This window comes from Numida meleagris, chromosome 2 (assembly GCF_002078875.1).
Source record: "Numida meleagris isolate 19003 breed g44 Domestic line chromosome 2, NumMel1.0, whole genome shotgun sequence".
Taxonomy (NCBI): domain Eukaryota; kingdom Metazoa; phylum Chordata; class Aves; order Galliformes; family Numididae; genus Numida; species Numida meleagris.
Genome location: NC_034410.1, coordinates 90,391,170 through 90,406,353, shown reverse-complemented (window position 1 = coordinate 90,406,353; position 15,184 = coordinate 90,391,170). Strand labels below are relative to the sequence as shown.

Sequence of the window (15,184 nt, the reverse complement as noted above, 5' to 3'; positions counted from 1 at the left end):
TCTAGGAAGAAAACCCCAGCAGTTTACAAAAAAAAGAAGCTCAAAGTATTATTTCAGAAGGACAAAATAATCCCAGAGTTTTCAAGGAGCTCAGCAATCACTGGTGCTCAGGGGCCCGAGCTGGCAGGATATTCATTTATCAGACTTGAAAGAACTCCACAAGATTTTGGATCGTAACCTTTCTAGGGATTTCAACATTTTACCATATTGTCATTTATAAACATGTAACACTTTTATTGAAAAAAGCACTCATTTCTTTATTCTTTTTTTTTTTCTCTTACAGGCTGTTGTAATTGGGACAATTTTCTGCTCATGTATAAGCAGTACTTCTGAAAGCTTTCACAAAATGATTTTATTCTGTCCAGCCTGTAGTCTGCAAACATCATTATACTGTGTCAACAATCTTATTATAGATCCTTACACACATACGCCAAATTACTTTGGTGGCACCCTCTGTGCTGTTGTTCTTTTTCATTTTAAAGAAATACAGAAGGAATGGTTGGGCTTTTTTTTTCCCAAGTGATTTCTTGACATTCCCTGATTTTTCAGTACAGTCTCCTATTAGCTTTAGTTCTGAATTTAGTTATCCTGGATTTTCATTCTTCCAAGCAACTCCATCTTTTTCTCTCTAGATGTTGCAGCCTTTTTTCTGCTGCTAACAGCCAAAACAAAGTGTCGGCCTCTCTCCTGGTTTCACTGAGGATCTGGAGAGGTGGCAGTGCCAGAGGCTTCTGACTCTGCTCATTGCTCTGGCCTGCTGCAGCTCACCCCCCAAGAGGTGGATTTCATCTTTCATCTGTTCTGGGCTTCTGAGAGCATTTGCCAAGATTGCTAAGCTGACTGCATGCTTCCACTGATAGCAGTCATGGTTTTTCTTACAGTTGCTTGCCCAGATGTGGAAGCTGATATTAAAAGCACCAGGTTCTGATGTCACAGTCTGATACTCGTTACAAACTGAAATTCATCACCTTCCAACCCAATTACATACCACAGTATGACCTGCTGAAAGATAGGTAGCATGGTATATGGCTTCAATTCCTTTTCTGAAAATTACAAAATAAATGAAAAGGGCATTTTGTGTCCACATTTTTTCACCACTGAAAAAATAAATATCACTGTAGAGACCCTAACTCCTTCTACATTCTGATCTCATTTTTCACCACTTGGAAGTGTTTTGTTCAGTCCATGTTTATAATCGAAAGGAAATAAAGCCTTCCCTCCCTTCTTCCCCTGTCCCAAACAAGCGGTTTTGTACCTACTGCTGCCTCAAGCAATGCATCTCAACACTCTCAGTGAAAGGGGCTCAGTGAACTCCTGTTAGGGTTTAGGTAGGCTCTATATGAAAAACTGTGGCTATAGTAATGACCTGCTGTTCTGGGTTAGTCACCATTGTATCAACTCCAGAGCACAAAGGAGATCAGGAAAATCCTTTGGGGCAAGTTTTGTTTCATTACATATCACCCTAGTGCATGACTATGTCTTGCAAATGTTTTTGAAAAGCATACAATACCAGAAGGATGAAAATCTGCATTGAAGAAGAAGTTGTTCTATTAAAATCTTGAGAAAAGGGGTGAATTTATTTTTCCAAAAGATTATGAAATAAACTTCCAGCTGAACTCACCTCTTGTAAACTATGGGAACAGATAAGTATATTTAGATTATTGCAGAGTTGAAACACCTGCTGTTAACTAAGATGCAAAGAAGGAATAAACAATGACCTAATGTCATTCCTGTTTCACAGAGAGCCATAAATATTGGCAGAAAGTTGCTGAGAAAGGCACGAATACAGCAAGAGGTAGAAATGAATCAAGAGGTAGTGCCACTTTTATAGGGAGAAAAGGATTCAGGAACAGACTGACCAGGCAGAGAGATGGGGGCTGAGATCAATTTAAAGGGAACAGAATTGTTGGGTTAAGTAGCCATTTCCAGTACAGCCAAATGCTATTAGTGAACCTATATAAAAGGAGTCATTTTTCATCTGGAGTAGCAGCAGCTCTGGGGATACCTGAAAGTGAGAGAAAGCAAGCAGAAACCACCACAGCCCACATTAACATCATAACCAGGAATGTGAGATGAAGTGGGAAAACAGCCGGGGCCCAACAGCAGGCCCGACTCTCAGCAGCAGCCCCCTGACCCGGCCAAAGCCCTGAGGTATGAGCCAGCTGGTTATCTCCTTGTGTCGGTGCTGAGGCAAAGGGAAAGCAGCTTTGTCAGAAAGGAGCACCTTCTGACCAACAGTTTCCCAGGTTCAAGTGACTTTGCAAGGTGCACGAAGCAGCGGAGAATCAGGCTCTTAGATTCCCCCCCATCTCTGCACTCATCGCTGAAGGTGTACCAAAGCCAGCCAGGGCTGGCTGTGTAAGTGATACGCGCTCTCACAACCTGGCCATGTACACACAGTCCTACTGTGTTGCTACTGAGAGGTTTCTGACGCTGTTTGTGAGGATTGTTCTCATGACAAGAAGGAATGAAACTTAATGACCTGGGAAAGTGTATGGTGTGGGGGAAGGAGGTCCCTGTCAGGTAGTGGTGGCTGCATCTAAGTCCCAAAGGGTTTGGAGAAAGCTGTCAAAGGCAGTTTCTCTTCTGGCCAAGGAGAAGTGACATTCCACCAGCATTTTGCTGTTACGTTACGTTTTACTGAGGTTTTTTTTTTTTTTTCCACTTATCCTTGTGTCTTAGAAGTGCCTGCTCCCTTGTGTAGGATTTGCAAGAGCACAAACATAATGTGGTAATAACAGAATCACTGGACCTGGGGATGAAGGCACCAGATCTGTGTCAAGGCAGGATCACTGACATAACCACACTTACATCATTCCTGACCGACACTCACTCTAGCCTACAGTAAAAAGTGCTAGTTATGAAGATAGAAGTTTTCTCAAATGATCTGTTCCATAGGTCCATATTTCTTACTATCAGAAAGACTCTAAAGAATGTCTTTTTTTTTCAAGCTCATTGCTTGTCATGTCTACCAAGAAAATTTGGACAGAAGAGTTCACTCCTTTTTATCATCCTTTCTGTTTCTGAAGAGTCACTGTACCCCTCTTCATCCTCTTCTTCCCCAGAATAAATGAGTTTATTCAAACTTACCTCATACACCAAGACTTCACAACATGAGTTGTATTTCTTCCCATTTCCTATTCATCTTCTCTCTACATAAGAAGCTTCATGTGTCCCCAATTCTTTCACACAACCTGATTCTTTCCTTCAATATTTTCTCCTGTATCAACTTCATAACTTTGTTCTGAGACTTGCTCTGGAATTTGGGTGCCTTGTTTTGTACTGCTTTCCTGCTTTTGCAAAGGATAACCTTATAATACTGTCAGCCAGGCTAGAGGAGAAGCACGGACTGAGCACAGCTTGTTAAAATAGGAGCTCTGGAGTCTAGTTCTGGATGAGCAGCATTTTGCCTTCAGAACAGCCCCAGACAAGACAGCTGACCTTGTCCTCTCTACAAGCTTTTCAGTACATGAATGAATTTTAAAATTACAGTAGTTTATTGAAAAAAATAGTGTTGTGGGTTGTTGTTTTTTTTTTAATAATACCAGTTTGAAAATTTGAGCTGCTTTTGGGTCAAGGTCTCCTAAGCAGGTCTCATTTTTCTGGTCATGGGCCATCACTTTGAAACACCCGTGCAAAGCACCACTGCTGCCCAGAAATAGAAAGTTTATGTATAATTAGTTCTCTCATGCTTCAGGACTGCGATAAGGCTGAGGGATATATAGATAAAAAAGACTAAGTGTTGTTACGTGTCTCACATCCACAAAGTGGTACCATCAGTCTTAAGGCTGAGGAACTGCTGTGAGCTGAGGGCTGTCACAGGCTGTTGGTTTATTTTTGTTTGTGGGGTTTGTGAGGTCTTCATGCGAAAAACAGCTCACAGGTGTATTACCTGGTACTGAGACTAAATAAATACTCTGTTTTCTGAACCTGTATGTCAGGTTCTCCAGCCCCTACTACAAAGTCAGAAAGGCAAAGTTAATGATTTTAAAGAAATCTAGGAGCCTTTATTTATGTAGCTGTTTGCAAGATCGGGAATTCTGCTGAAAATTTCTTTTTGTTCATAACATTAATACCAAGTAAGAAATGTCAAGGTCTTGATATTGTTCTGTTCAGTGCAAAGGACAGATTTTTGGCATTCCTGGGCAGTCGTGCTCTCTGTCAAAGTTGTGCTTCTTACCAAGTGCTCTGATGTTCAAGTGTCTGAGGGTTTGCTCACATGGGAAAAGTCATGTTGTTTTCTTCACTGTAGAATATAAGTATCCACATGGGAACTAAACATGGGTACAGTTATTTTGCTCTAGTAAAGCCCTAAGTATCTTCACACAATTTTTCCCCAGAAAGTTAGCTGTGGTACAAGTAATGTAACACACCAGAGAACTTGTTTGGGAACATCAGAAAGGAGTGATTTGTACAAAAGCTACTCTTCCATGTGAGATTTCCCTGTTTGAGCTCAATTTTTGATTGATTGATTTTGAATTTTTAACTGAAGACTCAGTCTTTACTTTTAAAACCCTAATTCTACAATAAAAACAAACATCATGCATGTACTTATCCGCACCCATCCCACCACTTTGTTCATGATTGGTATTAGTTTTGCTGCACTTCCAGTTTTCATCTTCAAAGCACCATCCCATCCATACATAAACGCATCATCACTCGGAGCACTGCACTCAGATGCTATCTGAGCAGTAACTACAGCTCTTGGGGTAGGCAAATGATGCCCTGAATGTCAATGGAGAACACAGGAAAATAAACAAGAATGAAATCAGGTAATGTAAAACAATTTCATATTTCAAGGGATATTAACAGCACATGCTGCACCTGCAGCCATGAATTTCATTTGCATAGCTGGAAAACAATCTATGTGCTATGAATGTAATACACAGTGGGTAGGAGGGATGGAGGAGAGACAGCACAGGCTGCCTCGCGTACAGCATCCCTTAGCAGTGGCTGTGCTGTGGCCTCTGCAGCTCTGCCTTTTGTGTCTACTCCGCCCTTTGCAGTTCTTGTTGGCTGACCCGAAGCAGATGATATAATTCAGTGAGAGACTTCAGAGTTCTCTGGTGCATGGTAGCATCCACATGCCCCAGCTCTGCACACTCCTGCACAGCTTTCTGCAACTGCGGCTGCAGCGGGAAGGAAACCAGTGGTCCTCTGAGACTTGGAGAAAACCAGCGACGGAATATTTTGTCACAAATGACCTGAGGAAAGAAAAAAAAAGAGCAGATTGCTGTCTTGCAGGAGCTGTAACTAACGCCCTGTTGCTTCCCTGGGACTGTAGCCAAACGTCTCTACTCTTGTATCAGCTGAACCCAAAATGCCTCTAGCCATTCATAGAGGAAGATAAAGAAAAGGAACTTGTATAGAGGCTATCCTCTAGCTGAGGAATCCCCTTGTGCTTCTGCATAAGAAATGGTGAGGGTAGGGAGGGGAGAAACAGGCAAAGCACAGCCAAGCTGTGCTCTCCCCGGCCTCTGTGCTGAATTAGTACATTGCAGCAGTGCAAACTGAGTGAATTATAAGACAGCTCATACCAAGGCCATGAACCCGATGGACCCCTCTCTCCACTTCACCTGCCTACTCCATTTGTAGAGCAGAGAATCACAGCCATAACCTTCCACTGCTTACAGGTACACAGCCTGGACTTTACTATTAGTCGAGGCAGTAATGATAAATTCCCTGCTCCTCTTACTTCTACTCTCCTAACTGAGGAACTAGGCAAACAGCATCTGCAGCAGCTATGTGAAAACACAGCAAATAACAGCATGCCCCAGGATGTGATTTCTGCATGGGACTGGCACTTAAGCGGCCATGCTTAAAAATGTGCCTACATGCACTGCACAGTGTTCTAGTACATACCATACATTTTATAGTCAACGTGATTTTAAAAGAAAGGGAAGCATAAAGCGGCTGTGTCTACTTCTACTCACTTGCAAGTTGTTATTGGCTCTCTGTGCTCCACATCTTCTGATTTTCAGATCGCATTTTGAAAAGCAATCAAAAAAATTACAATCTTCATCCCCCGTGCAGTTCTGTTCAAGGATGTCCCTCATTTTGGGTTCAAAAAAGGCCATATCCACATCGATGGCCACCACCTGTGGATCAAAACAACCCATCAAAACTGGCACAGCACAGGCTGTGGATAGGGCTGAGCAAGCATTCCTTTGCTGCTTTCTCTGGGAAATGCTGTGCAGAGAGCACAGCAGAGAACTGGGATCTCAATGAAAGGGCTTTCTTTCGCTTAACTGAGCAGCAGTAGTCTTATGAATACCACATTTTAAACAAAAACAGCCAATACTCAAGACAGCAGGAAGGAGAAAATTATCTGTGGACAGTATGCATCCCTGGGGTCAGCTGGATTGATTTGCCTTAAACCAGAACTATCCCACTTGGAGATTGATTTACTTGTTTTTGCAGTTTATGCAGATGGCAGCTCAACCTTTTAATTATATGATGTCACAAGTCTACCCACAGGCCAGATGGTATCATTTTGCAATTTGCCTTTCCAGACTAAACCCATGACTTTACCACCGTGGAGAGGAGCACTGTGATGTGCAGAAGTACCCTCAAGTGGCATGGCTTCTCAGACCTGCCATTGCATTTAGTGGGTTTGTACCTGTTCGGTTGTAGAAACCACATTCACCTGTTCAGCTGTAGAAACAGATCCCTGAAGTTGCTGGGACTGTTAGTTACAATTTTAGTCATTTATTGTGCTGCTGCCTGGCATAGATTTGAAACCATTCTGGGACTGAATGGCTGGAGTCTCAGTTTCTGTCAGTGTCACTCCACACGTGAATACTTCACTTCAGAGACCTCAGAAATAAGCAAGGGAAGAAGGGAAGACAGTAAGGTGATGGCGGCTGCCTGACTGTAGACCAACTATGGGTGAACACAGTGAAAACAGTCACCCTATGGTGCTATGAACGCAGCCATCAGCACACCTTCAGAGCCAAGCTTAGCACTTAGCACTCGGAACCTTCCCTCAGAGAGTCTCATAGGGGCCAAAATAATTTTGCAGGGAGGGAGGCATCTGGGACTTGGGCAAAGCAGAGTTACACAGGCACAAAGGATAGTCTCATTTTTAAGATTCAACCTCCTAAATAACATGTGAAACTGCACTGTCGCTGTAGCACCAGCTGGATCATCCCCAGGAACTAAAGATGTCTGGTCTGGTAGAGGGCCAAACAAACCTTCCATAGGCAAAAGAGCAAGGTCTAATCTAAATTTTATGCTTTCTTTTTTTTTTAATGTTTTTCCTTTTTCTTTCCCCAAGGAAAATCTTAAGGAGATGAGGCAGAGATGAGGCATAGCTTAAAAACTTGAGTATTTTTAAGCTCCTTGGAGAGCTTGATAGTCATGATGTAGCCTAGGGAGATTCACAGGTTTCGACAGGCTTTTTTTTTTTTTTTTTCCTCCCTTAAGCTTTCTGCAGTTTTGATGTTCACTTCTTTGGAGTTTCTTGTTATCTGGCCAAGAAAGATGCATTTGGCGCAAGAGCAGGGCAAAGAGACATTAAAAGTTGTGCAGAATTTCCCCAGTCCTTTGGTCACCGCACAAACTTCCTGGTGGCTCTCTGCCAATACTGCACATCTTTGACAATCTCGTCAGTTGTTCTGCTAGGAAAAAGAGCCGTCTGGATGACTTACCAAGGCAGTGGACTCTACCCTCCTGTACTGCAGGAGCGGCATGCGAAGGCTGGAATGCGGGCTGGAGAGCTATCCCCATCATTTTAAAATAATTCTCAAAATGACTGCGTGCCAGGCATTTCTTTGAGCATTAGCAGTCTCATTACTGAGATAAGTAATAACGCTATTATGCAGTTTTATTATTATCCTATACAGAGTACAAAAACAAGCAAGTAAAAAAATTGGTTCAAACAGACAGGAAGGACTAAAGAGAAGCTGCCTTTTCTGTGTCCCAATTCTGGCAACTGACAACACAGCCCAGTATTTCTACTTCTCCCTCTCCTCCCATAGTCGCTCAGCAGAAGCTATCTCTGTTTTCCTCCTCAGCTTTCTGGCTGTGTGTATCTCTTGCCTCATCCGAGTGGGGTGACAGAAGGGGATACCATCACACAACGGGCTGTAAGTAATGTGCAACTGGGAGAACCATGTGTGAGCAACGGCTTACTTTGTTGTTTTTGTTGCTGTTGTAATTAATTCTCCTAGAAAATGCTACCTGAGAATGCTTTCCAGTACCAGAAGGTGACCGCTGTCTCTTCAGACCCCAGAACTCATGGAAGAATCCTGGAGAACCAAGCCTCGCCAAGAGGACTTGTAATAGAAGTCACATTCTCTCCTTCTAAATGAGATCTCATTTTCTCTAAATAGACAGCAAAACAGATGTTCTAGCTTGTGCTCACGTGCAGCTACAGCCTGGCATAACTGAAAAAGATCGGTAAAGCCTGCCTTGAAGAACCTCTGTCATATTCTACAACGCCTAAGTACAGGCATGCTTTTCTCAGTTTCTTGCCATAGTTCCCCACCCGTTCCCTGTTCAGCTGCTGTACTGCACCTGAATAAACAATGTAAGTGAAAGGAAGGTGAAGGGGAATCACTCTAATTGCTCTTAATGACTAGAAGTTTAGGTTATGTTTCTCAAGTGCTCTGAAGACTTGAGTGTTTGTGAGTTCTGATAACAGCATACAAGTTCCTGAAAACTCTTTATATTCACTCAAAGTGCAGGAACTCCATCAACGTCACTGCAAATTGCAAGTCTGGTTCAAACACTACACAGTGGCTCCAATCCATACACACAATTCCCACTGAAATCGGTAGAATTCCTGTCTGCAGAACGAACGCAAGATATATGCAGCAACACGGTGGTGTGCTATATCACCACTTAGAAAACATCTACAGTCATATAATGAAAAATAAAACAGTAACAGTACCAAGGAGTTTCATCCTTGAGTCATTTCCATATTGGATAAGCTGAAGACTAAAGCAGAAAGATGTGTATGTTTGTATGCAGGGAGTTCCCCTTCTGTCAGACCAGAAGATTCAGCCTTAGTGTTCCTTTCAGCATCACTACCAGAAATAATTACCATGACTCAAGTTACAGCTTCATTTAAAGCTTTTGAGATCTCCTTGCCTTCAGGAGGCATCCGTCATCACATCCAAAGGATATGACCCTGTCAGTGTCAATACCTTTGAGCAGGTGAAACAAATCAGAAGTGAATAAATAGTCCTCAAAACAAGCAGCAGGATCTAGTGCTCTGAAGGGGCTGCACGCATTACAAAGAGCAAAAAGCAGTGAAGAAGCTCCCATGTCACTTTTAAATATGTTTGTTTTGCAAAAGCTTGGTGGAGAACTGTGTGAGGAGGGAACTGTCATTTTTTACTCTGCCACTTTCAGATTAGAATTTAACCTCAAATATCCGCAACTTAAGCCCAAAGCCCCAGCTTACCGTAAGATCATGCCTGATAGCAAAGTTTTCTGGCTTGATGTCACACAGGTGTAGGCGATGAGAGAAATCATTATCAAAATGTTGCACCATGTCCAGAAAGCTGAGTGCAATGTCAATGATGGCTCTCACTCTGCTTCTGCGGCCAGCAAGGGAGGGACCTACTATGTTTTCCAAGGGAAAAACAGTTTTGTGCCAGGCATGTCCAGCTGTAAGATACTCCACGGCATAGAAATGTCCACAAGAGCCAATAATTCGTAGCACATGTTTGCTGAAGTCCTGCAGCAAACTGAAGAAAATATATTCCTCTTGCTGGAGCAAGGACCACATGCTGGCCACCTGCGCTTTCCAATGTGGTCCTTTCCTCCTTGTCCACAGGGGCCCTGTGCTATTGTTAGACAGTTCTAGCCCCAGAACATTTTTGACCTCCAAGGCTACCATCAGCAGAATCTCTGTTTCAGGAATATCCTGTGTTTCCACCTCGTCCAGCATACTGAGATGCTGGTAGCTGGAGAAGATTTCCTTTTTGGATTTCAGGATGATGGGCTGGCCTCTCCAGTCAGCCTGGATGACCTTCTTACCTCTGTCGTAGTAAAGGCAGTGTTTGTACACCAGCTTCTGCTCCACACACAGGTCTTCACAGAGGTCGCCAGTCAGGGCTCCACTGCTGTAGTCAAGGCACTGGAGTGAAAGAGCAGAACATTCATATTCATATGCCCATGGACCGCTTAGAAGAACATCAGAAAAGCAGCAAAGGTTCTAAGGTTCTAAGCTCAAGAGGGCTGTAGCAGCTGTGAAGCACACACCTTCTACAGCTGTTGGGTGATTCAGTGGCTTTTCAGAAGTCTCTAGAGACTTCTGCTATGGGGAGTCTTCCTTCAAAACAGAGATTTGGGGAATGGTAAAGGGCAGGCTTTTTTTCAGGTTACTCTCAAGTTTTCACCACACAGGAGTTCAGCAGGACAAACTTTCAACACATATAAGCACGCTACATGAGATTCTGGGCTGTAATGATTTAAGATACAGGGGATGACTTCCAGTGTAACTCAGAACTTCTCTGGAAAGCTAGGCACAGTGTAACGTAGACATCTCCTCTTAAGCCGTAGGAGAGGAGGGGTATCTGGGTTGCTGGGACCCTCAGCAGTCCTATGTGTCACCTTTGCATTCAGCGTGCCCTGAATGAAGTTGTAAGAACCTCTTTCTGCACTGCCTCAAAACAAAGAGGTTGCACTCCAAACCACTTGGACCAAGAACTTTCAGACTTCTTAAATATGTACGTGCTGTTGGACAAAATGACTTGCCCAGTTTTCATATGTACTTAATCACTGTCCCCACTGACATTTTAATATGAACTGCATAGATATTTAAAAAAAAAATAGAGGAAAGCAGTCCACTGCAACCTGGGAACTGCTGTTTGATAGTAAAGTGGTCACTGCAAATTTGTAAAAGAATTGCAAGGTTTCCCCCACCGATCCTTCCCTAAACCCATAATTGTTTCCATGCCGTCACTTCCAAAAGCGCAGGCCGTTCCTATATTCCTGTGGGCATTCAGAAACGCAGCTGCAGGGACTTCTTTGGGCGAAGCAGCAGTGGGAGAGATCAGCGGTCTCTGGTGCAAGGGGAATGGACTGTGGTGGTGAAGAAAGCCAAACAGCTGGGAGACGGCTTGACAGCGTCAGCTTTCTTCATTGCTTTCTGGCATTTAAACTTTCATTGAAACAAGCTGGCAGCTCCCACTGCACATAGAACGCTCACACCGGCTGCCTGACCCCCACCTCATTCCTAACTTGCCGTTACATAAACAGGAAACATGCGCATAACATTTAAGCAATGTATTTTCTCAGAGTAGCCTCTGTGGTGTCACACCAAGGGAATGAATTCTGATGCCAGGCAGCATTCTATGTCCAATGTTAAAAATCACACCGGAGAGTGGGTGCAGGACTACGTCTAAAATCCAGGAATGCTGCAGGGAATGGTGCTAAACTGGCTAACACAGCTCACTGGGTGCAGATCAGACAGGCACAAAGTATATATATATGTATACACACACACACATATATATATATATACACACACACTGCAATGTTCTCATGGCCCAAAAGAGAACATCCAATGCCAGCAAGGGTAGCCATGTAAGTGAAGTCCTTCAGCTCAGGGTGATGTACCTGTGCAAAACCCACACATCTGCAGCCACAGGATGGTCTCCCTGGCGGACTCCCTGGGCTGTCAGAGCACACAGATCAACGATCTTGTTTGTGAAAATCTGCTCCTATGAATGCAACACAAATTTATTTTCCCTTTTTAAGTAGGAAATATGTTTTGTTTTGGAGCCTAAATATAATTACCTTTAAAATCATTGCTCTTCTATTGAGAAAACTATAGCCAAATTCTTGTTATGCCAGAATTGAGAATATGGGTCAACACGGTTGAACCCCCGCCCCTGTGGGCAGTTTTGCTGTACATCTCACACCTAGTAGAACACACGCCCAGGAGACCTGCAGTCAAATGTGAACATGAAGCTTGTTTCCTCGTGTTGCCATCATGTCATACGTAACAGCAATAATAAGAAAAACCAGTTTGGAAAAAATAGTCTCATATTTCCCAGACACAGGAGCTGAGTCATTTTTGAACATGGCTGCTGTTCAGGACTTGTCTGCTGTTCCATTTGAACCAGTATCTGACAAACAGTCTCTGATTCTTCTTACACTGAAACTGTGCAATGTTTGCAAAGAGAAATTAGCCAAGGAGTTCCTACTCTCATAATGATTAAGCACAAACTAGCCTTCAAGAAATACCACCCTCTATTGGTCACCAATACAAGCAAGAATTTCAAACAGGCTTCCTCAAATAATGAAAAGCAACTGAGCACTCTGGACAATTTTCAAGAGCGTCTACTCACATAATGGAGTGAGTAGGTGAGTTTAAAGGCACTCAATGACTTTAAAAATGTCCTCATTTGCCTGGATATTATAACTTTGAAGGTCAGCAAAGACTGACTTCAACTTCATGTCCTCAGTACTTCAGCCCAGTTATTCCCACTTATGGTGTTTCATGTTTTGCCATAAGCATAACGCTTCCAGCTTAGCTCCTCCAGCCCCTCGCTATGATCACTGTGTTTTCAGCCCTTGGATCATTTCTGTGCTTTTACTCCCTCTCCATTTCTTCTTTCCAATTTCTCTCCCACCCATCTTAGCGGCACCAACATCAAAACTGAATGCTATGGTTTAGTGCTGCAAAGGTAACTGCCCTTCCCTAATTCTCACTTAAGGATACATGCAGAGCTCCTACCACCCTTTTTGCCACGTTCTGCGCTGATAGCTCATACTGAAGCACTTATTTGATCCCCACATCCTTTTCCAAAGCCATGCAGTTTCACAGGGCAGTCTTCCATCCTGATGGCGTTGCTCCCCAGAGTATTAGCTTGCATTAATGCAATTTCTGTGGACTGAAAACTTTTAGGCGGGTGATTCAGATTACCCTGCAACAGAAAGACGGCCTCTATTATTTACCATCTCGGGAACCTTTTCCCCATCTGCAACTTTCACCATACAAGATTTTACTTCCTCACGATGACTTATGACAAAAAGGAGAACTGGAGTCCAAAGAAATCTAGGAATGGTCCTCCACACTGACATCTCTGTCCTAATGGCTGCACTCAGAGATCTGTTGAGATAGTTTAAATCTTCCTAATGGGCGCCCTTTGAATGCCACTAAGTAGCAGACTTTTAAACCCCAAATATGGAAGTGATACTAAGCAAAAAGCCGTATAGAAAAACAGCTTTACAACCTAAGAATGCAAATATAAGCGGGGCTTGGACTCTGTCATCTGATTCTGTTTAAATTGGCTGCATAATTTTTCATAACCTCAGTACACCAAGATAAGCTAAAAAAGCTGGGTTTAACTTCATGTAAAAGTTTAAATTAACATAAACTCTACCTAGAGTTTACATTAATTTAAATAATTTACTGTACCAACATCACTTGGTGTGTATATGAGGCCTGAGAATGAGTCCTGTCTTCTTATTACGTACTCCTACGTAAATGCAATACTGATCAAGGTTTGGGAGGCATCAAACTCCTCCAGGGAAAAAGAAAATCAATCACTGTACTATTTATTTTGTTCAGTATAAGCAAAGTTGGGACTGATTTTAGGAAAAAGGAAGCAGTCTTTTGGAGAGCTTATGTTCACCTCTGCAAAATGCACAGGGCTACTTGGGCCCTCCCAGAACAACGCACGTCCAGATAATGGTACATTTTATTCAGAAGATGGACATAAATCCTTAGAAATACCACTTACAAGGGCACATACTCATGCAATTTTCATCCACTTCTTTAAAATAGCTCATATTTTGATCTACTGAAAACAGTGCGGATGACAGGCAGTGTAGTTTCCCTTGGAAGTCAGTTTTGCGTTGTAAGAGGTGTTATACCACAGCTACCAGATCATTTTGCCAACCAGCTGCACTTTAAACAGCTGTGGGACTCTCACAGTGATCAGGAGGTGCATAAAGACCCAGCTCTGGGCTGATGATGAAGCTGAGCTCATTTTCTAACCATTTCACTAGAAGGACAATCCCTTTCTAATGCCATTTGGGAAGACTGTGGGTTGCACACCTTGAAAACGCAGATGAACCCAGCATTCTCAGACACTGTTCCTCCTCTATTGTACAGACGTTAGGGCATTTTATGAGCAACGCTTGCTTGCTGCAGATTATTTCATTTCTATCAGCATTCCTCCTTCTCTTTCCCTTTCCCCTTCCCTTCTCCTTCCCTTTCCCCTTCCATTCCTCCCTTTCTTTCCCCTTCCATTCCTCCCTCTTTCCTTTCCTTTCTTTTCCTTTCCCTTTCCCCTTTTTCCCGTTAACCAACGACACTACAAATGCCTTAATTAAGAAACAACCTCAAAGCCTTAACCCATGCTGCTCCTCTTTTCCGAGCGCTTCCTACACAACCGTAAAAATCGGTTCTATTTTCTTTCATTTTCAGGTCGCTCGATGTTAAGGACTATTCAGGAACCCTTCCGTGAATCCCGAAGCCCCGCGTCTGAGATGTGCCAGACGTGAGGCAGACAGCCCGAGCCGCGCAGCGCTCCCAAACAGCCGCTTTCCCTACGAGCACCTTCCCGACCGAAGCACGCCGGGGCGGGCTACCCGCTCCCGAGCGGCCCCGGCAGCGCACCCACTCTCCGTGCCGCGGGCGGGTGCTGCGGGAGCTTCCCCCGTCCGCAGCGGCCGACGGCGCAGCCCCCGTCGGGGCGCACGTACCAGCCTGGCCAGGATGCGGTGCCCGTCCTCGTCCGTGCAGCGCTCGGAGAAGACGCTCCCGTGGAGGAGAAAGAGCAGGGCGCTCAGCACCACCCAGCCGGCGGCCCAGGCGAGGAGGAACGCGAGGGCGCACCGGCGCCAGCCCGTGAGCCGCAGCCTCCTCCAGCCCGGGATGCCCCTCATCGCCGCGGCCGGGCCGGGCCGCTCCAGCTCCGAGCGCGCCCTCGCCCCGCTCCGTGCCGGCGTCCATCGCCCGGCGCCCCCCTCCCCGCCGCCTCCCCGCGGCCGCCGCCCCCGCCCCGGGCCGGTGCCGTCCCCGCGGAGCCCGGAGCTCTCCTTTTGAATTGAAGCCACGTAGTTCCGCCTTCTTTTGTCTGCTCTCCCCGTGCCAAGCGGTCCCTGCCACTGCCGATGGAGCTGCTCGGCGGCTTCTCCCCCCCTCCGCCTCCCCCTTCCCCTCCAAGTTTCGCACCCGGGAATAAAAAGGGTCTTGAAAGCGGGCGGGGGCTGCTGT

The 15,184-nt window shown here is 44.5% G+C and overlaps 1 protein-coding gene across 1 annotated transcript; it reads right to left on the bottom strand.

The window, feature by feature from the left end:
• Positions 4,004-14,907, bottom strand: FAM69C (family with sequence similarity 69 member C). Its single transcript, XM_021388924.1, has 4 exons — positions 14,671-14,907; positions 9,410-10,087; positions 5,934-6,098; positions 4,004-5,204 (listed from the first exon to the last, which is right to left on the bottom strand). Exons 1-4 carry the CDS (start codon positions 14,851-14,853, stop codon positions 4,989-4,991), a joined length of 1,242 nt encoding a protein of 413 aa, XP_021244599.1. The 5' UTR covers positions 14,854-14,907; the 3' UTR covers positions 4,004-4,988.